General features: G+C 38.9%; 2 protein-coding genes across 4 annotated transcripts in view; one reads left to right on the top strand and one right to left on the bottom strand.

Annotated features, from left to right (window-relative positions):
- The window catches only part of GNAZ (G protein subunit alpha z), a 49,538-nt gene extending 33,153 nt beyond the window's left edge, over positions 1-16,385 (top strand). For all 3 annotated transcript variants that reach the window (XM_066199563.1, XM_066199562.1, XM_066199566.1), the window contains one exon: positions 14,297-16,385. In XM_066199563.1, coding sequence (XP_066055660.1) covers positions 14,297-14,641 — 345 coding nt within the window. In that variant the 3' untranslated portion in view covers positions 14,642-16,385. The remainder of the gene's footprint in view (positions 1-14,296) is intronic.
- RSPH14 (radial spoke head 14 homolog) overlaps positions 1-23,912 on the bottom strand; it is a 76,951-nt gene that overhangs the window by 49,366 nt on the left and 3,673 nt on the right. The window contains exons 2-4 of the mRNA XM_066199570.1: positions 21,563-21,762; positions 20,196-20,298; positions 19,893-20,011 (exon numbers count right to left, since the gene is read on the bottom strand). Of these exons, the coding sequence (XP_066055667.1) occupies positions 19,893-20,011; positions 20,196-20,298; positions 21,563-21,761 (421 nt within the window). The 5' untranslated portion in view covers position 21,762. The remainder of the gene's footprint in view (positions 1-19,892; positions 20,012-20,195; positions 20,299-21,562; positions 21,763-23,912) is intronic.

Raw genomic sequence — 23,912 nt, 5'->3', positions numbered from 1 at the left:
ATAAAAACAGATTTCCTAGAATATAAATGCTTATTTATACTACTAGAATAATTTTAGAAGTGCTCAAGACTCAAATCTCTATAATGAGTAAACAACCAAAATAGTCTGAGTAAGATTCATGAATAAAAATATAGATAAGTTCAGTGTATTTCCTGCTTCCAGTTAGATTTCCTAAGATAAAAAGGTTTTATAGTTATTTTAGAACATTAAATGTACTCAAGAGTTCAAATCTATGAGAGCCTTTTTGAAAGGGTTAAATTTTAATTTTGTATCAAATATTCTATATGCAATATCTGAAAGGAATTAGAAGCTTTATACAAGTAAGATTTTAAAATTTAATTAAATAGTTCGAAGTTGCGCAATATTTTTTCAGTTAACAAAAGTAATTCTGTAAGTTTAAATCATCTTCTCTTCCCTTCAGAAAGGGTTCAACTTCTAATAGAAAAATCTTAGCAGCATTTTATTTTGCATTGTTCTGGGAAATCTTGAAATCCATTCCTGCCTTCTCTGCAGGTCAGGTTTGTCCTGCCCATCCCTTCTGCTAGCACTGTGAGGGATTTATTCTGGGCCTGTTCTCCCCAGAATGCATTCGCTTACACACATGATCATTTACAGACAAGAACCCTAAATTTGACTGCCTGCTTCAGCAATACAGCATCTGTCATTTAAACCGTCTCTTTATCCCTTTTTATGAATATTTTAATGCCAAGAATATAAGCACAATTCTCTGCTATTTCCATGGAAACCTGAAGAGGGGCTTGAAATGAATGCAGTGGAAAACAGAAGTTGGAGGAGAAGGCATCTTGGGTTCTCTCTCTGTGCTTAGGACAGGTTCAGGAGTCACCGGACCAAAATTATTTTCTGTTATAACTGGCTACAAAATTAATGACAGTATTTCTGACCCAACTTAAACAGCAAGTTGAAAATAGGAAAGCAGTACACAACCCAAAAGCCTTTTCCCTTTTAAGGGACTGAACAGAAAATCAATCTGCACTTCCTTAAGAAGTCTGAGAAATGGACAAGTGATAAGCAGCCTTCCAAATAAATGAAATCCCTTCCAGGCTGCAAAAGCTGGCCACTTGGTTAGTTTTCCTCCCTGTTTCCTTTGGTATAAGTAATTCTAAGAATGTCCCTTGATTCAATCCTAGATCCATTAATTAAGAGTCCTCCAATCAGACAGCAGTTATTTCAACTGAGACAACACTAAAAGTTGATCTGTTGCAAAAGATATCAGATGGGCTGCCAAGGCTACTGCATTGTTACTCACATGGAGTAAACATTTAAAAAGAAAAAAGTTAGTATGACTTGTAGTTCTGAAGTAACAGAAGAGATCAAATGTTCAAACTTCTTTTCTTTTTTTCTTCTCTGTTGCTCTATTCTGTTATCCAACTTGTCATTACTCCACCAGCACTTCTGTGATTCCCCTTGTGATCCCAGAAGAACCAGTTCAAGTGACATGGTAATGTTTTTAAAGAAGCCAATAATGTTGTTTTTATTGTCTCCTGACAGTAGGAGAGTCCCACGAGACACTTCCTCGTGCAACTCAATTAGTCTCAGCACATCTGACACCCCTCTCAATCTCAGTTATCAATTTCAGCTGGAATTACTAGATGACAAGTTAAAATAAATAATGTGATGTACTTAGATGTATGGAATCCCACAGTTTAAGGAAAAACAATCCAGTCTCACTGAAATTCACACGCACAATCAATAATAAAATTTGGGGATGGATGTACAAAAGGCACAGCTCTATCTTCTAGCACTGCAAACACGAGGATTAAAGTACCACAAGAGCTTTTCCCCAGCATAGGAGAGAAGGAATTTTAGAATAATACAGGAGGATCCATTTAGAAGTAGCCACAGCCAAGATTCTTTATCAGATGCCTGATACCTAGAGATACATTTAAATACACCAAAATAACTCTTACCGTACTAGTCTAGTCATGAGAAAGCTGGGGACAGAAGACAATAAATCCACCTTTCTGTAAATGGTAAAATGCATGGTGATTTTAAAAAAATACTCATTTGCAGGAAAACAATACTTTCAACCATTATTAAAAAAGAAAAACAATTAAGAATTTCATTATTTTAACAGGATCTTAATATTTCAGATGGCACAGCCATGGTCTCAGAGATGCTGGGGTTTTTTCCTAATACCTTTTCTGTGTTTCTGTGCTAATATGAATGGTACAAACCAGTATTATGGAGATCTGATCAGCCTCTAACGGTACAAAATTATATAAGCACTGTTTCTCATCTGGAATGTACAAGTCAGAGGAGGAAACAGCACTGGAAGAGTGAGGAGGTTGGGAGTAAGCTTAGATTGTGAAGCATTGTGGGTTGAGGATGAGATGGAGAGGAGTTTAAGTGCTCTGCTGCAATCAAATAATCAAGAGTTAGTAAATGGGAGAATGTTGTTGTAACCTTATTTTGACTGTCTTGTTTGTGTATATTTTGATTCTGACTTTATATTGATGATGGGTTTTTTCCATAGATTTTATGCTTCTTTCAATGAATGCAAGGATTTTTCTATGATTAATGAGGGCTCATGTGATAAGTAAAACTGTCAACTGCAGGAGCACTTCCATCATCTCTAGCAGAGGGAGGAAAATGTGAAATGAATGGAACGTAAGGTTACAGGAAAACAGAAAGTTAATACGGCTAAAGCAGTGGAACACTACTGAAACACTGTACTAGAACCTGGCATAGGTCCACGTTCCTTTTTAGTTCTGAATGTGTTTATTAAATGACAATTTTCTTAGGTAATCCCACATTCTTCCTTACTTTTCTCAAAGGAACCTAATTAGAGTTTCTGTAATTTGATTTGTAGTAGGTCTGATTACTCAGAGCTACACCAGATATCACCGATAGCTCGAAAAACCTATTAAACTTTGTTAAATAAATTAATACGTGTGCTGAAAACTTATGTTCTAGAAAATTAGATTTGGTGTCTAGAATTACTGGGTTCCTTCTAACTATAATTTCTCAGTGTATAGATTGTTTCATTCCCTATTTATAAGTTCCTTTTAACAGCACCTCTTGATCTGACAACATGCTGTGGAAACAAATGTAGTCAATGAAATATTCAGATACAATAATTACAAGCTTGAGAAGAAACCAGTAATTCTGGTTTTTGAGCAGTTCATAAATAGCAAGTCTATAGTAAAGCACAAATCTATAAATTGAATTGTACTCTAAAGACAAATATTGACCAGCACAGGATATTGTCCATCTTGCAAGTTGAATGAGACAGAGTTCACTAAAGAGAAAATGTGTTCCTGTAACCTGAGACCACAATGTGGTCTTCTTAAATACAGTTTTGACCGAACAAAATTATTTTTACTTCTTTGTCTGTAACCCAACAGATTAAAATTTCCATCTCAAATATGAGACAAGCATTTTTTTTCAGCATACATCACCATTTCTTTCATTCTTCTCCAAATGCTCTAAAATAACTTCATAGAAATTATCTCTTGAAACTGATTTGATCTGAATCCCAGTAATGTTGCTTAAAACCAGAAGAATTTATTGAAAGTGAAGACAAGATTCTTCATGATGCTAAACATGCTGGTTTTGCACTCTTAGTACTTTTCTCAGCTTATGCAAAAAAGATCAGAAAGACCAGATTTAGACCTCTGCTTGAGGCTGCTTTGCAGTTTCCCTTCAACGTTCTTCCTCTTGCCTTTTCATTCTTGACTCTGAACACTGACCTTTGTGCCTCTCAGCCTTTGTTTCTTCCTGGTTAGTAGGAGGCAACCTCAGAACCCCAAGGAAGGGAAGAACTTTGTTAGAATCACAGGCAAGGGTGCTAAAACTAACCACTTGTTCCTGCTACCTTAATGCCGCAACATGGACAGGCTACAAAGGGAATGCAGCTGTTGTTCCCACAAGGGATCTTGCTGCGCTAAACTCTGTAGGCATCCTTCCTAAAATATCTTCAAAGGTGTTGTAAAACAAGAAGCCAGTGCTCCTGCAAAAATTTCAGCTGCCTAAGCTGTGAGGGCAAAACGCATCCCTCTCCAGATGTCCCACAGTCTAAGAAATGGTCTCAGGGTTTGTGGGACTTTTTTTCCCTGCAGTGAATTTCTCAGTACAAAGAGCCATTTACCTTTTTTGGCTGCTTTTATTGTTCAGATACCACTGAAGAATGAAATGACTGGCCAACTTTTTCTAGTGAAAACTGGTTCAGCATCAATGTGGACCAGTCTCTCTTTCTTTCTTTCTTTCTTTCTTTGTCTGTCCGTCTGTCTTCCTGTCATTCAAACCCTCCAGCACTGGACAATGCAAATTACTAGAGGTCAGTACTTCTAGTGCCAAGAGCCTTTGCCTACCTTTCAATGAGAAACACTCACTGCTTTAAATGATGGTGAAGTGTGTGAAACAAACTTCTTCAAGACTAACGGGAAAGGCAAAATTGCCTGGGAACTGAAGTGATTTCACATGGGTTATATAAAGGAGAAGTTTCACCAACAGAGAAATAAACAATGGATTTCTCTCCAAGGATGAGCTGTTCTGACAACCAAAACACACAGACCAGCTGTACTAGGTCACAGCCAGTACCTGCAGCAGGCTGTGTCTGACTATGGGCAACATTGGACATTTAGGAAAAATATGGGAATAGATCAAGCATGCACTGATATTTCCTACAATTCACCCTCCCAGGTAACTCAACAGCAGATTGCATCAACATCTTTCTGTTTAAGTGCCCTTTTAACTTAATTGCATCTTGAACCCAATTACACTTTTCTGACTTTTACTATTATCATTATGATTCTCTAACATCTCATGACAGAGTTTTACATTTAATTATGCACTGTATGGAAGGAATACTTGTCTGCTGTCACATAAATGAATTTGATGTTTCTTCCTTCTTGCATTTTAAGAAATGGTGAAAAAACCATCCGCTATTCAACATTTCCATACCATTCATGGTTTTATGACCTCTGCTGTATTCTCTCTCAGCTATTTCTTTTTCCAGATTGAAAAGAACTAGTTTATTTAATTTCATATTGATAGTCATTCCATGCTTCTGATAATTCTTGCTGGTTTTCTCTATTTTCTAATGCTACTTTTACAAATGATTCCTCATCTTACGTCTTTCATAAAGACCCAGAGAGTTTTGTTTGAAAGCTGGGCTTGAGTGTGTTGAAATGAAAACCTACTAATTTGATAAGCCCTCTTTTCTTTATATCATATGAGTATTTCCTCCAGAGAAAGGGCACTCACAGGCACGAGATTTTGCAATCTGTCCCCCTGCTATTATTGCGCTACACAAAATTACTGAACTCGCTGGTGCATTTTAGTGGCACACCAGTGGGCAAAAGTATTGGAGTCCTTTCATTTTTAAAAAACATATTAATTTCTTCTTATGTATCCAATATATTGTTTTACTTCAATTAAGATAATTGTCAGAAAGCAATATTCACCCCATTAATCCCCTTTCCCACCCTGCAATGTATTAGAAAAATGCCGTTTCAAAGAAGGTGCAATGACAAACATTTTTCTTTACAAATACAGTATCAGCCAAAGCTTGGGTTATGAATAAACTATACGAAAGGTAGGTTAGTCAGTAGCCAGAAACAGTGAATAAACATTTCTCTTTTTACTTATGTATTCTTGTGTAGTTCTCTTGCAGATTTCTGCACTATTTCAATAGCTTAAGGGCTATTCCAAGGACCAGACAGCATCAAAGAACAGAAAACAGTAAACCCTGGGTATTCCACAAAGGCCACAGCTCCTTAATAGTTAATTGGTTAACTATTTCCTTTTTATCCTGCCTCCATAACAAGATGGTGACTCTCTCCATCAAAGGATAGCCCTTGTGCTTGAATTCATCTCTTTGGGAGACAAAGTTTGAGACCTGCTCAGAACTGTGTGTGTAAAACTGGCTTTTTATTTATGCATTCAACTATAAATATGTTTTTACATTGCATGGAATTACAGAAATGTAGGCTGGATGTGATCTCGAAAGGTCTGGACTACTGCCAACAGTAAATCAGGCCAGCTATGGCTTTATCAGTTAGTTGAGTGAAAATCCTCTATGGATGTAGATTTCGCAAAACTCAGCAAATTGTTGCAGAGCTGTGCTTGTCTTCTAGAGAAAACCTAATGTCTAATCTGAACCTCCCAAACCTCAATTCATGTTCATTGCTGCTTATTCTTTCCTCTAATACTGCTGGGAAGAGTTCGGTGTCACCATTACTTCAATTACCGTGGGCTGACACCCTTTGGCCTCCTCTTTGCCAGCCCAAACAAGCCCAGTTCCCTCAGCCTCTCCCTGAAGGTCAATGCAGAGTTAAGTTACATCTTCTGGGTAGATGGAGACTGAAAATTAGGAAGAAGTTATTAACTATGAAGGTGGTGAGGCCCTGGCACAGGTTTGCCAGAGAAGCTGTGGATGCTCCGTTCCTGGAAGTGTCCCAAGGCCAGGCTGGAAGAGGCTCTGAGCAACCTGGGCCAGCAGAATGTGTCCCTGCCATGGCAGGAGCTGGGACTAGATGATCTTAAAGGTCCCTTTCAACTTAAACCATTCTGTGATACTATGAGTGTCTAGACACAGAAGGCTGTGTCTTAAGCTTAAGGGTCTCAAACCTTAAGTAAGCTTAAGGGTCTCAAACAAGGACAGCTAAAGTCCTGGACCACTTTATGTGTAAAACTATGCAATATTTCAGCTATGTGGAATATGTGCTTGAAATGCTCCTTTTGCCCTTGAGCTAAGCAAGTAATTTAAAGACCTGGAAGAAAACAAAACCAAAAAACCCACCCCACCTGAAAACACCGAGTGTTGAAAGCAAAGAAATACATTACCAGGAATAGAAAAGCTGGACTCTATTACCATATGAAAAGCTCAATCTTAGGCTAAAACATCCAGGTATTTACAACTGAAATATGGATGTTAATGATACTGTGAATATATTTTCAAGAGCTGTGACATTTTAAATGAATATGCTTTTATCAAGAAAATGTTTTTAAGCTAGATTTTTGCTAACCTCCAGAAATATGCAGTTTTCCTATAATATGCTGCAAATTTACTTCTTAGAACTGCATGAAGATCCCTATTTTGCTCAGGAAATCTTAATTTTCTGGCACTGTGAAAGATTCTGGAGATTTATTTTTATATTCCCTTTATGGGATGTTTGCCCTCTGAAGTACTGCTTATGGCCTAAAATGATTCACAGAGAGGCAGAGCACATGCACTCTTAATGCAGCAGCCAGAGGCTCCTGTAGCATGGCACTTTGCTGACTTTAGGGCAGTCAAAGCAGAGTGTTTACAGTTGTTTGCTGAGCAACTGAAACACAGCAAGCCCTCCCTTAAGGAGAAGAACCAAACTACCCGCCCATTTCATGATTCTCTTGGGTGCTTTTGCTGCAGGCCTGGCAGCACTGCCCTGGCTGGACACTGTCTGGGAAATGTGTAGGTTTTAATATGCTGGCCCACTGTGACATTAAGTTTCTTCTGTCAGCTGCAGCAGCATTACTTTTGCCAATCTATCCCTATTACTGCTTCCCAGAAACATTGACTTGTGTGGCTGCTGTGTCACGCACAGGACCAATACTGACTGCCCCATATTTCTGTTCTCTTGAACATACCTTTTTCTAGAACTTTCCTCTGTACTTGTAATTTCCTAATGGGTAGTGATAAATATAACACCTATCACATGCCCAATTTGTGACTTCTAAATATCATTCCCCTGTACTTCAGCTTAACTGAAGTTAACTGAACCAGTATAACTGGTCACAAGCAATAAACCAGTCCACGAGTATTTCTCCATTTCTATTTTGCCCCTTTCCTCGTTTGTGGAACAGCCTTTAATACCCTGCCCAGACACACAGGAGTAGCCTTTATCTGGAACTTTTAGCATTTCTATGGAATGATGAATGTCCCACCTTTTCTGATCCTTGAATTCCATTACCTTTTCCACTATTCTTCTAAGAGTTTTCTATATATCCTTTCTTTAAGTTCCCTTTAATTTATAGGTCCCAGCAGAACCACTTGTTGTCCTGCTTCTTTGCTTGGAAATCCCCTGGCTCAAAATCAAATCGCCAGCCAAGAAATTTAATCAAACTTCTTTCTCAGCTCAGCTTCCTTTACTACAACCATAGCTTGGTGTCACATTGTACTTAGTAAAACTAAAAAATCTGCACTGTTCCTGATCTAGGAATACAAAATAGTTTTGATAGATAGTATTAAAGATTGCTTTATCCCAGTCTGTCACTGGCACACGTATTACACATATGTAACAAGTACACACCAATGTTTAACTGAGTGTGCGCTCCTAAGACATGAGCTGCTGTTTCACTGCAGGCCTGAAAAGTTTCAGGGATCAATTTTCAAAGACATATGTTCAGGACTCTGTTAAAGTAATACTCCCAATGAAATCTGCTTTGTCTGATTTAGTCCACAGTAAGCCTTAGTAACACCCCAGGGTTTTCTCAGTCTTTGAGAACATGCATGATAAAATATTCATGATGTTGTTAATTGTCATCCTATACAATAGCCAAGCCTAAAGGTCCTCTTGTAATTCTCATTCATACTGTCAGATTCAGTTAGCATCAGCAGAGTTCTATGGAAAGATAATAGCAATATTCTAAAGGAAACCATCATGGGAGATTGTATGATGCACTACTACTTTCTAAGGTTTATTTTCCCTTGCTTCTCTGAAAAAGAGGTATCAAATACTCAAATACTGACTACTGCCTCCTCCACCAGTTCTACATTTGCATGTACAAACTGTAAGTATGAACAATTACAGGACATTACCTTTAAAATAAAGAAGAATTAATTTGGTAGCTTACAAATTTTGTTTGCTAATATATTGTATCCTCCTGATTTGAGAATGAATCTGATTTAAAAAAACCTCAAAGCAAAGTTGTTTCGTGCTTAATAAATTTTTTTGCCCGCACCATATAAATAGATATCTTCCTATCAAAATCACACAAGACTTCTGCATAATGCATATGTTTCTCAGCCTTCGACAAGCTCATTTCATAGTAGAGATTCAATATTCCTACAATATAAAAGCTTTTATCATCCCTTTCAATTTCCCTTCCTTGTGGTGGCATAAACTAACCCGCTATGTTAGGTGTTCACCTTTCTGCACTTCACAGTCCTCATATATGCAGGACATTGAAAGGCATTTTGGTAGGAAGGACAAAAACAGATGGCATGTGCATGTATGGATCTGGATGATAGGTGCTATATTGACATAGCTGCTTCTAATTGTCCCAAGCTCTTTCTGTTTTGTTTACAACATGACTGGTCAGGGTTTCCTGCAGTGGTTTTAGACCAATGAAACAAATTGTTTGCGTTCATCTGCTGGCAGAATAAGTTAAGCTGCTAAGTGACTTAAGAACACTTCTTAGGGAATTCACAGTGGGACTTACTCTTCTCTGTCTCCTCTTCTAATTTTGACAGTTTAGAATTCCATACTTTCCAGGAAAATTTTGGGGTCCTAGGATTGGGAAGAAGAGGTTTGGAAGCCAAAACAATTTTGTCTAGTCAAATCCCTATGGCTTTCCCCATCCCTTCTGGGAGATGCCAAAGCTAGAAACAGGTGAATACAGGACAACCCAGGTAAAGCGTTTTATCCCAGTTTAATGCTACATTGGTGGGGTTCTTAATTTCTTTGAGAGGTGTTGGATTAAGTCTATTTACTTCTCCCCAACAGATAGTTTCTTCTTTTTGATTTTTAGATTAAAGAAAGTTTTAAAAACTCATTAAATTATTGTAATTTTTCCCATTTAGTCTAGCAGCCACCTGAGCATATACATTCTTGTAGAAGTCTTCTTCCTTTGAACAAAAGATGAATCATACAGTAGTTTTGCATGCCTCTCTTATCCAGCACTCAATCAGGACTGCCTGACTGCTACACAGGAAGGACATTTCAACTAGCACTCATTGTAGTCTTTTTTACAAGTGTCTTTTCGTATTCACCCAAGCTATCACTTGCTTTCTGTATTTTTGTTTGGGAAATTCTTCTGCTTTCCATTTGCCTTTCCTCAAGCATAGTTTGAATTCCTGAACTGCTTTGACTATGAGTGTCCTGGGCAATGGTATCTACTTCGTTTATTTTGTAGACTGTCCTTATTTCAAATGGATTTCCTTTTTTTTTTTTTTTTTTTTGTCTATTAACCTTAAGGAAAAACATCCAACATTTTTATTACCTCACTACTCCTTCTTCAAATACTTTAGCTTCATCTGCTTTCTTCAGAAGATCTTAAGTCCTGGATCTCTAAAGAAGATATTTGAAATAGAGAGTTTCATGCCATTTTGTGAAGTAGCTCATAGCTACCAGCATAAGCTAAATGTCAGCCACTATTGCAAGGAAAGCCTCTACAGGAAAATGGCAACAGCTTCCACTGGTTATTCCAAGATTTACTGACATTTAAAGATTTTCTAACTTTTCTGGAAAGCAAATATTACCATTCCTGCACAAATTTTATTCATTATTGTTTATGGCTTACACAAGATAAATTTTACTTGGTTTAGTTAAGGTTTTCAAATCCCCAAGTGCCTCTCAGTTCTGAAATAATGATGATGAAAGAGATATAATGACTAAAAGATGAAGTTCTTAAGCTTTTAATACAAATGACAGTTAATTCCCTTATTTGTGATAGTTTCTCTCTTCATAATTTTTCATTTTGAATTTCAAAGCTCCCCCAGCTGTGACTAGAAAGCTTTAACGTGAAAGCTGTAAGGAGATATTACATTACAATTTAGCTCCATTTACCAACTCTGTTCTTTTAATTACTTGCTATCTTGATAACTGGGTCTTCCCTTTTTGCCCATTTTGCATAAGAAAACGCTTACTTGTTCAGAACTCTTTCTTACTAAGCACACCTCTACTGTTCCAGAGGATGACCAGGAACGTTTGTGCGTCTGCAAAGTACTGGAAGCATAGAAGCAGCCATCTGTTCCTTAGCATGTTCTTTCCCTTAAGCAACCAATTCTTTGTTCTTATGCTCAGAGAAGAATTTGCAATTAGCCTCCAACAAGGCCATCTGGGTAAGGCATTGACATTATCTTGCTTATACTCCAGCTTGAGTATAATTATAAAATTACAGTGGCACATTTTTTTTCTGACCACCTGGCTATACACTCCCTTCAGGATTCCAGAACTGGAAAAGACACTGCAGAGAAGAATGCCTATCATTATTTTACTGTGTTTCACCTTTGGGAGTCATACAACAATTTATTCTATTTTTATTATAATAAGCCATAACCCTCTCAAGTTGACTTTCCCTATGATATGTAAAGTAGTTTTACAGTATTGTCAAAAGCAGAAATGAGCCTGTTATGCTGGCATGCTGGCAGTATATGAGTGGATATACCATGTATTTTTTGTTTATTATATTAGAGCTGTGGATATATCACTTCTTAAGATATGGCAAGAAATCATGTGGGCTGAGGAGATGGAGCAGTACTGGGGAGAAGGGCTCAGGGATGCTGGTGGGCGCTGGGACCCAGAAACCTCCCTGTGCTGGGCTGATCCCCCAGTGTGGGCAGCAGGGGAGGGGGGATTCAGCCCCTCTGCCCCACTCAGGTGAGACCCCACCTGCAGAGCTGCCTCCAGCCCTGGGGTCCCACCACAGGAAGAACACGGAGATGTTGAAGCGAGTCCAGAGGAGGGTCACCAAGTTCATTAGTGGGATGGAGCACCTCTCCTATTAGGAAAGGCTGAGAAAATTTGTGTTCTTCAGCCTGGAGAAGACAAGGCTTAGGGGTGACCTAATTGTGGTCTTCCAGTACCTGAAAGGAACCTACAAGAAAGATAGAGAGAGACTAAATACAAGAGCCTGCAGTGACAGGACAAGGGGGAATGGCTTCAAACTGAAGGAGAGTAGATTCAGATTAGGTATTAATAAGAAACTCTTTCCTGTGAGAGTGGTGAGACACTGGTACGGGTTGCCCAGAGAATCTTTGGATGCCCCATCTCTGGAACTGTTCAAGGGCAGGCTGGGTGAGAGTGGAAGGTGTCCATGGCCATGGCAGGAGATTTGGAACTAGATGGTATTTAAGGTCCCTTCCAGCCCAAACACTGTATGACTGTAAGATTTGAAGACTTGGGTTTTCCTTTCTGATAAATTTCCTCATTGTTCAGTGATTTCAGGAAAATGACACATTTTCCTTCTTTGGCTATTAAAATCATGACCTGGATTTGGAGGGTTCATTTCCCAAGGTATATCACACGTTTATACTATGCAACCACAGCCTAGCACTGCATATCATCTGCATCTTTGTTGGAAATGATTCTTGATTGGCTTACTTGCTTTGTAACTAAAAGAATTTATATTCAGTTTAGTTAAGGATATTATGACTTTCAGATATTGTGCCAATACTATAATATTATATTGAAGAAGAAATTTCTTAGGTGTCAACATCAACAATTTACTAATATTTTCTTTACGTCACACAAGAGATCACCAAGTTTACAATAATTTAAAACCGTCTGTCCTCTTGTATGTGTTCATAACATCTCCCAATTGATGGAAGGGTTTCAGCTATCTGCTTTTGTCCTTGGATTACAGATTCCAATGGAGGATTTGGTAGTAGAGGGACAGTATTATGATTCACTACAAAATACAGTAATGAACATAAATCTCTTAAAATGCAATATCCTGGTTGTTCTGAGAGTTGGCCAAAAACCCATATTAGTGCCAAAAGATTTTTTTTTCAGACTATTAGTAGAAAAAGCTATTTGACTGAGATAAAAATTTCTTGCTTGGTTATTATCAGCCACAAAATCAGGAAAGGAAATCCTGAGTATTTGAAAACAGACCTATGATGTTTTAGGGGATTGTCTGTTGTGTCAGTATTTGCACTGTGAAAGGAAATGCTCAAACATATATTTAAAGCTATGTTTTCACACCTATAAATCTGTCTATATATAAAGTAGGCTGGAGTGTCAGATGACCCCACCTTACAAGGGAAGAAGTAAACAAACAGCCCCCAAATCAGAAGTGTCTGACTGAGCTTGTGTTCCAGTGTGCCTCAGGAGGCTGGTGAGTCAGCTTTGCCCCTGGCGGCCGAGGCTGTGCCAGCCTTCCCAGCACTCCCAGGGCTTTGGGAGAGACCAGGAACTGCCACCAGCCTTGGGTTTCACTGGAAACACAGAGATGAATCAGTGCCTTCACGGAACTCAGAGAACACAGGATGTAGTTCTGACCAAATCAATCCTTAGCAAATGAAAAGGAGTGATAACACAAAGTGAGGCAAGTATAAGAGGTAATTTGAAAAGCTTATGTAAACCAGCCTGCTCCTATTTCAGCAGCTATGCATTTTTAAGGGGTAATTTTTTCAGTATACAGCTTAAGTGTAACAATAATGATCAAAATTGTTGCAGAATTCTTTTAAAATAATAAAAATACAATGTAGTTGCCAAATAAAGCAAAATAAAAAGCAATTTCTAAATAAATGATATTTTCATATTATTTTGTGTGTAATAAACAGTGCATGAATATTCTCTCTCCCTCTCATCAGGTGACTCTAGTGAAGCCAAGGGAGATGCACTAGACACAACCAATACAAATTTCAGGAGAATTAGGCCCAAAATACTTTACTCCTATTAAAAGCCAAAGTCATCCTCTTGCCTCCACTGTTTGTTCCTTCCAAACTGGAGAACTGGCCACAATACTTCACAGTTAAACAACAACAAAAATGTCCAGCCTTCTGATTATTTTCATCCTTTCTGAACACAAGCCAGACAAATGGAATACATACATATTTGCAAATAGTCCTGCAAACTAAATATACCGTTGTTTTTTGATTTCCCAAATACCTGCTGTTGACTTACCCTGGATCACTCCCATGACTCATGAATTCTGTATAACATTTTCTGAAACCTAAACATGCTGGAAAAACATTGACCTTGCTAAAAAATGCCTGATTAAGAAATTTTATCCATCTACTTTTGACAATACTTGAGTGATATTTCTTTTAGTAATATATAGTATTTTCTATTCAAAACACTACATCTATTTACACCTACTTATAGATGTAATCCAAGCAATAAACACAGCCTCCCAAGAGCCCAGTACCATGGACAGCTCCAGCTGCAGCAGTCTGCGTCACAGTGGCAGCAATATCTCAGGAACATTCAAGACAGTCGCAGATTTTTAATGAACTTCTCTTCTTTCAGCCTATAGCATCATTGGATTTTAATTTCCAAACGTAATTGTGGTGCTCATGCTCAATTGGTCATAAATGGAGTTTACCTGCTCAGGGCAGCAGACAGAGCTGTGAGCTTTCTACAGTTCTGCTGAAACATTGCTGACACTGTTGTTTCCTCTCCTACAGAGTCGAATGGCTGAAAGTTTGCGTCTGTTTGATTCCATCTGCAACAACAACTGGTTTATCAACACTTCCCTCATCCTTTTTTTGAATAAGAAAGATCTGCTGGCAGAAAAAATCCGACGCATCCCCTTAACAGTGTGTTTTCCTGAATACAAAGGCCAAAACACTTACGAGGAGGCAGCAGTCTACATCCAACGCCAGTTTGAGGACTTGAATCGCAACAAGGAGACCAAGGAGATCTACTCACACTTCACCTGTGCCACTGATACCAGTAACATACAATTTGTGTTTGATGCAGTGACAGATGTCATCATTCAGAACAATCTCAAATACATTGGCCTCTGCTAAGAATCCTTTGGTTTAATCTGTTTTCCTGGAGTGATAAAAAAGGGGCTAACCTCTCCCACTTCTAGTGGAAAAAAAATTGGGCCATGCTTAATAGCCCAAGGAGAAAAAAGGGGAAATCTGATATATGAACACAGTTCCTCTTATGCCCCCTTAACCTGCTACATCATTTTCCCTAAATATATGTTCTGGAGGGTAAAAGCCTCCTCTCCAAGAAAACCAAACACCCCCAGTGAAAAAAAAAAAAACCCAACCAAAAACGCAAAAACCCCCCAAAAAAACAAAAAAAAAGAGATTGAGGCCTAACTCTGTGGAGATGTTTCGCCACAGTCACTGCACTTTTATTCCATTTGTTTCATTCCATTTCCTACAGTGGGAGTGTTATCATGTTCTGTGTAAGAAATGACTCTTCATCCAGCTGTCCTAAAATTTTATTGACATAAAAATATAAATCTGGTGAGTGACAGAGGAACTTGTTTGCACGGTGTGGAGCAGAATGCTTGTGATGGGGAGAAAAGCTAGTTCAAACCAGAAGCTACTGAATGAGAGAGTTTAAGCAAAATACTACTTAAATTTGTAGAGAGTGGGCATGCACCCACAATATTGGTATCCACAGTCAAGAGTATGTACACATCCATCATGTATGCACATGCACATGACTCTCAGCATATACTATGTACACACCTCTGCTTTACTTTACTGTTTCTCATGGACACCTTGCCTATTAAAGGAATTGTTGGTGCGCAACTGTTTTGTGATTTCCAAACTGACTAGCAGCTCTTTCTGCTCTTTATGGCTTCAAATATGCAGCAAAACTACATGAAATGAATCTTTGAATAGGCCAAATTAAGGTCGGTGTTTCTTCTACTGATAAGGAGTTTTATACATCAAAACAGTCTTCTTTTACATCTTTTTTTGCCAAATCTTGTGGTGTTTCATGAAAAACCAAATTATATTTAAGAAGTAGGTTAGTGTTCCTTTTTTTAATACAGATTAAAAAAATAAATCACAAAGCAATTTTTTAAATTATTGTTGTAATGTCTGGATTGCTGAATGTGAAAGTTGCCAACGGACAATTCTGTTCCACTGCTCCAAATACCTTCTGGGTATTGTAATATTGTAACAGATTTCCCAAGAAGCAGGAGCCATGGAGATTGTGTAGTATATAGCCTCCAAAGTCTTTTTTGTTGGTTTTTTAAATTATTTTTAAAATGTGATGTGTTACTAGAAGGTTAAAGATGAGCGATATGAACAATAACTAAATGTCTTGATATTTCAATTTAATAATTTAAATTATTTACAGTTTAGTGAAGTTAAGGAAACTGAAGAGATGCAATCCTCAGCTCCAGGTTTCATCTCATAAAGAAACACTACTGGATGGAGTAACATTCCGGCAAAAGTTTGAATGCATAAGAAGCTCTGTGGGACTATACTGGAAAATCTCATATGGATTATATAGACCTAAGTCTTTGGTCAGTTGGTTCTTTCCCTGCCATAGAAAAGACTTCTTAAAGACTTCAGTGTAAAGTTGGTGTGTAAATATATGTTTGATAACTGTAAAGCACATACGTACACAGAGACACAGACACACATGCACACTGGAAAATCACCTTCTACTTTTGTTCCCCTTATGTACTATGATTAGTGCAAGAAATCTCAGCCAAGGGCTCTAAGAAAATTAAAACAAAATGGTTAATAACATCAACATTTAAATTGTCCACTTCAAAAATAAATAATTCAAATGATACTGAACGTGTCTATAGTGTGTTCATTAAGTAGTGTTACAACAGTTACTTAATTGGATAATGCTTGTGAAGTTTTCTTCTAATCTGTCTAATTTTGAACAAGACATTTTAACCCTGTACTTTAAGCATTCCCTGCCACCTGCTACACCTGAAGAGTAGAGGCAAAAGAGCAAATGAGGCTGTGCCTTCAAGGTATAAAAGGTCTGTCATGGCACACAGAGTTTTTAGGGCTGACTTGTAGTGAGGAGGTACTGCTCCCTGCTTGGGTTATTTGCACTCAGGCTGCTTGGCCTGGCAAGTTTACTAAAATATGCATACAGTAATTGCCAATACAAGTTCCTTTAAACTTTGTTTGCTATTAAATTGCTATCATTTACTTGGGAAATCATGCAGTATTTCTAGACTGATTTGCTTTATACATGTAACATCCAATTATTAGCCAGTTGAATTGTGGAAAAGGTGGGAAGTGAGTCAGGGCTCCCTTTTCCAATGAATGGTCTATTAGATATTGTGTCTCCTTCACCTCTTTCTTTGATTGGACTGTGGCCATTTCAGATTAATGAAAGAAGTGACAAGAAAACACCAGCATTCATTACAGCATAGCTTCAAGGTAAGAAAGCTGGATAAAACCAGAAGTGTAGTCAATTATCAGGAGGGTAACAGACACTTCACATTAAAAACCAAATCTTTATTCAACTGAGAAGGTCTTTCTACCATAAGTATTAGAGATGATGAAGTGGAGAACCTAGGACATTTTAACAAAGGCCCAAGGGGATTTCTAAAGGAAAGCAGCCAGTTCATTCCTCATTGAGTGAAAGCTATCTTGGAAAAGAGAAAAGAGAGTGAAGCACCACCTGTGCTCCTACTTGACTTAAAATCAGAGGCATGGGGAAGAACAAAGAAGTAAATAATTATGTTTAAATAATCAAGTCACATAATCATGTTATCTGAATAGCAATTTCTTGCTATTAACTCTCTAATAATTTAATTCCTATGACCATTTTGATTTTAGCATTCTGAGTAAATCATGGTTACTCTGTTTACTCTGAAGAATTCAAGTTGTTAAAATAAATTATGTTTTATACAGAGTTCTCTGTACAAAAAATTCTGACTGTATAAGAAAACTGAGACATAGCAAAGTCAGAACTAAAAAGTCTGTTGGCTGAAGACAGATGCTGAAATTAAATCCCTTGACTCTTAGTCATCCACCTGGATAAATCATGCAATTAAATTTGCATCTATTTTCTCAGTTCTCAGGTTTATCAGTGATGCAGTGCACTGCCACCTGAAAGAGCTGCATTAATACAGCTGGGATTTCACTTCACCTGGGCAACAATGACATTTACAGAAGAGATGTCCCATCTGCTGCAGTAAGAATGCCATCTGTCCTTTCAGCATTTGCACTCCATACAGCAAAACAAGTTTTGAAGGGAAAAAGGTATCCTTAAAGAGTCCTTATCCACATACTCAATTGGTTATGATTTTTCAAGGGTGAAAGAGTGGAGACACTAAGAGTCAGCAGTGTAGGAGAAATACTATCTCTTGGGCTCTTCCCAAAGAGAGGTTCTGGCAAGCTTAAAAATTCATTGCCCTATCCATTCCACCTCAATCTTTGCCTAAAAGAATTAGGTACCCAAAAATGACAGGATAGGTAAAGGGTAAGAATTATTAGACCTTTCCAGTGTTAACCATATCATAATGAAAGATATTTTTTCCTAGAACTATTTTTGCAGTTGCTATTTCCAAGGTCATTTTTCATTGCATAACACCCTTTCACTAACATTGTCAAGTATTATATATGTCAACTAATTGTTTTTACAGAGAGAGGAAGTTTTGCCATTAATTTCTTTAATGGTTTTAATTTTCCCCTCCTGCTGGCCCTTCTCCCTCTTCTATCCTCTCCTGAACACATCCACCTATCTATCTATCTATCTATCTATCTATCTATCTATCTATCTATCTATCTATCTATTTTTGTCTTTCTTCTGCCCATTAATTCCTTTCACTAAGTTGTTGTTCCTTCTGGAAGTGTTACTCCTCAGTGTTCTCCCAGTGTTTGTGCATTCTCCCACCTTTTGTTTTTTAACAATCCAAGAGCTCCTGGAAGATACTGGTATATACCCTTAAATTTAGGAATCAAAAATACTCTGTAAGTGGATTTGCTCAAAATAACCACATTTTCCTAAATTACTGCTGTTTGGAAAAAGACCAAGTGGCCTGGCACAGAGCTAGCTGGAGTCACTGACCACTTCCCAGTTAAAACAGCTACACTTCATGCCAAGGGCACGTACAGCTTCTGTTCCTTTCTGTCTTGCACAGAACACGTTGCTTTATTGGCCTGCAAATTACCTCAGCTCGAGAGAACAGCACAACTGGAGCTGTGGATGCTGCCATAGCCGCTGACCTCCTCCAGCTGATCCAAGGTACATCCCATCTCATTATCTGGATGGGAGGTGCAGCGGTGAATGCAAAGATAAAGACAGACACTTTCTCGGCTAGCCAAAAAGGGCTGAATTACCAAGGAGAGACCTTTTTGTATCTGTACTGTGTCAAATGAATTATGTCAGGCCTTGTGACTCTTACTACTTATTGGAAATATTTGTGGTTATCGCTGATACTTCCCTGAATTGTCTCACAGCAGAAAGTTTTGCACCTTTTTGTTTTTCTTTTAAGTAGCCCTCTGTATGTGAGTCCGTTCTACACCGACACAATTCTGCTCCAGTATTTATCTTTCAGCCCTTAAATACAGGCATGTATATCTTTATAGATACATTGTATTTTAATTTAGATAAACAGAATACATTATTTTAAAAAACACTTTTTCCAAGAGTAACTACTTAGAGCTGCTTTTACAGACTTTTCCATACTGATGTTCGCAAAGTTGTTTAGCCCAACATTCTAATATCCTTCATGTGAACGGAATTATTGAAGACTTAAAAAAGGATTGCTTGCATGTAAAAGAAATCTTTAGATTTTTTGGAATTCATGTACAGTTATCAAGGCTCTGAGCATTCATTTGATTCTTTTTAAGCATCAGTAATGAAACTGAACTTCTCAGACAATACGCTTTCCTGGGAATTTAAACATTATGGCTTTTTGACTGATAATTTCTACTGAAATTTTCATTTTAAAATTATAATTTTGATTAAGTGGAAGAGAAGTTTAAGACTAATGTTCAGATTAGAACACTTAGGAAACCAATGCACTGTGATGAACAGCTGATCCGCACCTTGAACTGAAGAGACAAAGTGAAACCTTGATGCAAGATTCTGAAATAGCAATTCAAGCATGCAGTTCACAGAATCTGTACCTTGAGCAGGGAGCCTTAACTTGCAAAGGACCTAAGAAAATTAACTAAGGAAAACTAAGATAAGCAAAAATAGACAAGATACTGTTTTTAAATGTGAGTTTTAAGGGAAATGGAACAAATTAAATCTGGAGCATAGGTGCATTTACCTGATTTCCTCTGTGTTGTCTACTTGAATGCTTAACTGCTTAAAACCTCCTACCTTGAGGTAATTTTGCCAGCATGTCAAAAGTCTGATGGGTGTTCTTCCGACAGATATCGACTGGATCATCCAGGAGCCCAGCAAGGGCAGAAATGACTCCACCTCGTATTAGCCCTTCCCTAAAAACAACAACGGAGGACAGATTTAACCCAACATAATGAAACTAGTATATATTTGAGATATTTAATCTTAACTGCTCTTCTTTATGCTGCATCTGTCTGACAAAACTTAGGAACCCTGCTCTTATTTCTCACTGAAACATCACTTCCCACACGGTTCAGTAAACCTTGGAATTGCACCTACCTGCCAATACTATGTGAAGCCATCACAGAAAGAACTTCTGTTGCTTTTTGCCGGACAGTTTGGTCTTGATGCTCCAGCAAAGACTTCAGGCTATCCAGGAATCCTATGAGACATCACAGAGACAAATGAGTAAAATGCTCATTTTAACGTTTCTTACCTCCAGCATTAATTAGAAATAGCAATATTCATCGTTTATCTCACAATTTGAAGTGCCTCAGAATTTTCAGCTTGTCCTGACAGTGAAATTCTCATTGTCATATCTCAAGTTAGGAAGAAAATTTCAAATTTCAAGGCCTACTGCCAAAAATGTCATGCTACAAACAAGCTCCTGACTCCTTATCAAGTTAAATCCTAATCCTGCAAATATAAAGTGACATAACTCTAAAAATAAGTCAGTAGAGCTACTGATGTCTTTAGAAAAGCATGTTTTTGCAGGACTGACACTCACTTGTCTTTTTTGAACAGAAATAAATGTGGTGAACCATTAATGATTGGGCATGCACATATGGGCACTGCCTAAAGCCAAAAAACCTAACAACCTCAAACTAAAAACAATCTCACATTGCTTTGGCAATCAAACTGTTCATCAAACGCTAACTTAGTAAATTTTGAACGATTAGTCCCTTTTATGAGAGGAAAAAAATACAAAGGAAGTAAATGGAGAAAAAAGCAGTAGCAAATGAGTTTTTTTTCTGTTACATAATGAGCTATGTAGATACACCGCAGACTGCAAAAAATTGCAAAAATAAGTTTGAGGTTAGGGGGTTTTTTTTTCCCCCAAAACTGAAACTCAGGATTCTTCCAGGCTTTTGAAATAAGTGGTGGCCAGATGTAGTCCTGATGAGTATGATAAATTTGGTTATATTCTTTTCTAATTTCTCATTAAGTTCCAGGCAAGTGGTTGATGATGGTGATGGGATTCTAACTTCGAGCTAATTAAGTGGGGGTTTTTTTATTCAGCCTATGTTAGGAATAAGCTAAAATCAGAATAAAGTCTGGGGACATGGTTTAGTGGCGATCATGGCAGGGCAGAATTAACAGTTGAACTGGATTATCTTAGAGGTCTTTTCCCACCTTAACACTTCTAAGATTCTACGGAATGAAAGATTCTGCGCTACTTTTGTATTTAGGGGTTGACAAAACTTACGGTGAGCCATTGATGAATCCTAAAGTGATGATAAGTCTTGTAATAGCTGTCATGTATATGGTATTATTATACTCTTTACCTTTCTAAGGTAAAACAAACAGGAAATTTTTCCTGGGCATCTTGAGTCATCAAAGATATTGTAAGGAAAAAGTAACAGAAGAAAGTAAAGTGGGGTTCCCCCCTCAGCCTGTGTCAGAGCTAGTGAGAACACATCACTTACCTAATGCTATTGCCTGGTAGACTTTTTCTGGATCGTGGACCAGATCGCAGAGAGCCATCAGCGCCCGCTGCTGCGTCAGCAGCTCGGGAGACTGCAGCTCCTCATTCAGCTTAGGAAGGGCCCTCCTCCCAAAGGCCAGGGCAGCTTTGGTGGGGTCAATGTCAGGGGGCAGGTATGCTGAGATACGAGGTCGTGCCATCCCAAATCTTCCTGAGAAAGATTCTCCCTATCCCTAAAAATACTCTAAAAATGGCTGGACTTGGTGACTGGGCAGATAATGTACCATAAAGACACCTACTGACTTTAAACAGTGCTCCGTGTTCCCCAGGGAGCTCTTCTAGCAAACATACACTGTCAGGAAGCTGTGAAAGAGGCTGGAGCCATGCATCATCAGCACTAATGTGTGTTCATCTGCTGAATTGTCTTAATCAGGTTTAATTCTCACCGAACACTGTAAACAGAAGAGAGAGAGAAAGTTTAAAATTTCAAGGAAGCATATTAAAATTGATAGAACCTTTCTAAAAGGTTCAAATGAAGCAGCCCAATGCCCAAAATCGGAGGGGGCTCAAAATAATAAAATCAAAGCAAAGGAAAACGAAATACCCTTTTTTTCCCCAAAGAAAAAAAAAATGCATTTTTTAAAGGGATCTGGTTGAAACCCGCCCTCAGAATTCGGTAACGTCTGACAGAATACGGGAGGGCTGCTCTTCCCCCCACGCCCCCCCCGCCCTTCCCTCAGTACGGAAATCGCCTCAGCCGACTGAACACCAACGACCTCCAATATTGAAAACTGCTAACTGCAAAAACCCCAAAAGTTAAACCAGCCTCTAAACAACTCCACTCCTCCCTTCAAAGCAAACGAAACAGACGAAACACTCGAGGGCGCCGTGTGCCGTTACCGCGGCCCCGGCTCCCGGCCCTCAGCGCCGGCCGGCCCTCAGCGGGCGCGTGCCCCGGTTGCCACGGCGCCCGCTCTTTGCGTACGCGCCTCTTCGTGAATGGCGACCGACGGCGCCCAGCGCGGGCCGCGGCCCTGCGCCCCCGGCGGCAGCTCCGCGTCTGACGGCGCCCGCGCTGCGGCACTGGCGGCAGCGGCGCAGTTGGCGGCGGGGCGGGCGGGGGCTGAGGCGCGGCCGCCTTGGGGGGCCCCGTGAGGGGCCGGGAGGGCCCGCGGGGGCGGCCGTTCTCCTCTGCCGAAGTGTGGAGCCTCGCTCCTCGCCCCCTGTTCTCACAGTAATTTTACTTGAACAAAATCGAGGAAAATTCACAGCGAACAAAATGGTGGTCGAGTTAAGGGGCAGAAATCCGGCAGGCGAGTGCCTTGGGGTACAAGGGCTGAAGGGGGCACAGCAGTTTTGGACTAGGTTTTCTTCCTTAATCTTCTCCAGAATGTCGCTGTGAACAGCTAGAATGTGTAGTAAGGGTTTCCATTATTACTTAGTTTCACAAAACTGTTCAGAGGAAGGAACGCGGGAAGAACGGATCTTTGCGATATTGTGGCACAATTAAAGCGGGTTCTCGATTGTCAGATGTTATCTGGCATCACGAAAAAACTCTGAACAGCTTGTGCTGTAAACGGATAGTGCGCATAGTGAAGTCGAGATGTTTTTCATTACGTGAATAACAATTGTAGTAATCAAAGTTCTCAAAAAGGATTTTACAAATCCAAAGTAATTCTGATCAGCCGGATTAAAATGCATCACAGGGATAGGTTCTGGTTTGTTGATCTTCAAAATCCATAAAAGAAAAATTGCTACTTTAAAAAGTATTTTCTGGAAAGGATTCATTTTTCTGCAACATTTTAGAGCTGGTTATTTACTTTACAGGTGATTTACCTGAAATAGATTAGATTTGCACTATGTACTTGTAAAGGTTCACCTGATTTCCATAGGAAGAACATGAACTTTTCTCAGCATAGAAAGAGCGGGACCAAACCAAAGGCTTGTCCCTGAGTGTTACCTCTGCTTTTGGTGTGAGTTGTTCTGTCTTGTCCTTCACCACAGCTTGGAAGACTGATGTTGTTAGTGGTGATGATATTAACTTATTTTATGTATGCCTTCTGAATGCCTTCCTCACATCCTTTGTCTATCCACAGGAGCTGCTGGCACTACTGTTCTTGCAGTGTTGAGATAAGGAGGGTTGTGATGCCATGGAGACACTGTGTTCCCAGCCCTCCCTGATGACTGAATCCCCTTTCAGCTCTTTAAGGAGAGAAAATATGGATCATTCTTAGTATTTTTAGCAGCTTTTTGTTTCTTAAATTCTTTTCCTGTAATGGTGTGTCTTATTTGTTGACATGGTAAGTTGGGATGTGCTTATGTGTGTGTGAGATTTAGATTAAATACAGCAA

Source organism: Chamaea fasciata, unplaced genomic scaffold (assembly GCF_029207755.1).
Source record: "Chamaea fasciata isolate MVZ Bird 193981 ecotype frontalis unplaced genomic scaffold, bChaFas1.0.hap1 SCAF_18, whole genome shotgun sequence".
NCBI lineage: Eukaryota > Metazoa > Chordata > Aves > Passeriformes > Sylviidae > Chamaea > Chamaea fasciata.
Note: the sequence above shows the minus strand (reverse complement) of the source record. Positions and strands in the feature narration are given on the sequence as shown.